General features: G+C 40.5%; 1 protein-coding gene across 1 annotated transcript; it reads left to right on the top strand.

The window, feature by feature from the left end:
- The first annotated feature begins 17 nt into the window (after positions 1–17).
- LOC105448381 (calponin homology domain-containing protein DDB_G0272472-like) lies at positions 18–2404 on the top strand. Its single transcript, XM_011686903.1, has 3 exons — positions 18–602; positions 692–863; positions 945–2404. Exons 1-3 carry the CDS (start codon positions 18–20, stop codon positions 2402–2404), a joined length of 2217 nt encoding a protein of 738 aa, XP_011685205.1.
- Positions 2405–2527: the final 123 nt, after the last annotated feature.

The raw sequence follows: 2527 nt of genomic DNA on the forward strand, positions 1-2527 counted from the left end.
TACCGGAGCATCAAACCATGTTACCGGAGAAAACGCAAGTACCTGAAATCAAAAAGAGGGAACAAGAAGAAAAGAAGAACGAAGTAACAGTATTCGTAAATCAAAACGATACTGACACACCAATGTATTCTATGCCATTGGATACACTGAGAGCAATCCCGTTGCACAAGCAGCAAAAGTGGAGCGCGATGTTTAAACAATTACGAAGAGGAGAAATTCCCAGGATGGAACATCACCTGAAGATTGATGATTTTATGCCAGGAGTAACATCAAAAACATCCGAGAAGGCTGGGCAATCCAATATGGAAAACCTGGAAAACAAGATACAAGAGAACGTTAGTTTACAAGAAACAGCAAGAAAAAGAAATTTAGAATGCGAGAGGAATAAATCTCCGTACCTAAAAGAAAATATTAGTGATGAAGAAATTCATTCCGAGAGGAGTAGCAGTAATACCAGTAGTCCTGTCACCTGTCACGAACACACTTTACCTGAAAAGAAGAAAAAAATTAGTTTCACAATTTGTCGTGATTCAATTGGTGATTCCGTGGATAAAAATACATTATTCATGGATAATTCATCACCTAATAACAAGAAAAATAATGTTTCGCAAATGAAAGCCACCGCGAGCACCAGTTACAGTCGCGAGTGCAATGCGAACGCACTTAAGAGGACAGAACAACGAATTGACAGACTACTATCAGAGATGGCGCTACTAGCAAATGTATCAACGCAAGAGACTTAGCGCTGGGCTCAGAAGTGACAACAAGCACAGTTGCATCTCAACCACCGAACGTAAAAGATCGTACGAAAGAGACAAAGGTGCAGAATATCAATAAATCCCAAGATATTCCAGCAGAGAGAAGTACGTCAAAGGAAGATAGTACACAACACAATACGGTGAGCCGAATAAATAAAAATCTAATAAAATCATCGTATTCAATAGGGGACAGAGCGTCAAGTTCGGTAAATCAAGGAAAATCACACGCAAGGAGAGCGGATAAAGAAGGGGCACGTGAGAGATACGCAGTTACAGAAATCTCACGTAAGTGTTCAACATTGAAAGAACAGGATAAGCAATATTCATCCAGTGAATGGTTTAATAACTACATAAATCATATAAATATAGATATAGCAAGAATTGAAAATATGGAAGGGACGAGCCAACAACGTGCTACATTACGAAGACTAAAAGAAAGGGAGAAAAAACTAGTTGAGGAGATAAGAGAAAAATCTACTATGGTAGCAATAATTGAAAGTACTGAGATGAGGATCCAGGCAATGGAATCCGAATTGGCAAAGCTTGCTGACGTCGACGAAGAAGATATAAAAGACGCCCTTAAGGATGAACAAGTTCGAGCAAAGAAGGTAGCAAATGCGTTACATAGCCTTAAAAAAGCAAGTGTGCGCAATGTGAGTGGTTATGATTCAGTCAATTTACAAAACAAGAAAGGCGAAGAAGTATGCGAGATAACAACCACAATATCACTTAAAGATCTCATGCCACGCAACGATACAGCGGAGCGAGCGTATAACATATCCTTCGACATCATTAACGGAAGGATAACAAGGGCGGCTACAGTAATGGGATCCGGAATAATAAAAACAGAAACAATTACCGGAGCGTCCAGACAGGTAATAACTAAAAAAGACAATATAAGAAGATCAAAGGAGGAACAAGAATATGTGGAACCAATTATAGAGCACGTTCGTTCACCTTCTCCAGCGTTGTCATCAACATCCACAATAATAAGAAAAGAAAGACAACTTAAAAGAAGCGACAAGAGAAAAAGGATGGAGAAGCCTGCAACTAAGCGAATAAAGTATTCGCCCATAATATTTGAACAGCAGGAAGATCAAGACGAAGAGTGGCTACCGGAAAAAGAACAATATAAGAAGAAAAGATCAAGATGGAACGACACACCGGAGAAAATTAAAACTCCTAGTCAATTAATACAACGTCCCAAAAATGAAAAAGGGCTTTATATCCAGAGGAATAAAGAAAACCTACAAGCTTTTGCTAACATGCTGATTCCGGATAAAGGTAACAAAAAGAAGATGGTGACAGATAAAGAATCCAAGAATACACCAGGCAAACCGACCATCCGTGACATAAGCATAATCCTCGACTCGCCTCTATCAAGGCAAGCGAGGGCGAGGAGGATGTATCCGACTGCAATATTGCAGCCGTCAACAAAAAATGTCCCGAATGAAAAAACGTCAGCGGAGAGGGCGGAGCAAGCGCTCGAAGTGGTCCGCAGGTGGATGGAGAGGCGAGAGGCGGAAGAGCGCCGCCCGACGGCTGTTCCGGAGGTCGCGGCGGAAGAAGAGGTGGAGGAAGCGGAGAGCCCGAGGTACGAGCTACTGACACCACTTCACATGGAGGAGAACGTCGTGGAAGAGTAGAAGAGAATATTATGATTTATTTTGATATATGTTAATCAGATCGTAAGTTAATTTTATAGTTTGGTTTATTTTAGATTGGTTTCCACTTGTAAGTGCATCATAAAAATTAGAGATTGATATTGT

The sequence above is a fragment of the Wasmannia auropunctata genome, unplaced genomic scaffold (assembly GCF_000956235.1).
Source record: "Wasmannia auropunctata unplaced genomic scaffold, wasmannia.A_1.0 LD336088.1, whole genome shotgun sequence".
Lineage (NCBI taxonomy): Eukaryota > Metazoa > Arthropoda > Insecta > Hymenoptera > Formicidae > Wasmannia > Wasmannia auropunctata.

Excerpts from the sequence above, each read along its gene's own strand:
- LOC105448381 (XM_011686903.1), top strand. The coding sequence starts at position 18 with ATGTTACCGGAGAAAACGCAAGTACCTGAAATCAAAAAGAGGGAACAA. Across the intron at positions 603-691 it reads CTAATAACAAGAAAAATAAT|ACTACTATCAGAGATGGCGC; the intron begins GTTTCGCAAATG and ends ACGAATTGACAG. Across the intron at positions 864-944 it reads AGATATTCCAGCAGAGAGAA|GGGACAGAGCGTCAAGTTCG; the intron begins GTACGTCAAAGG and ends CGTATTCAATAG.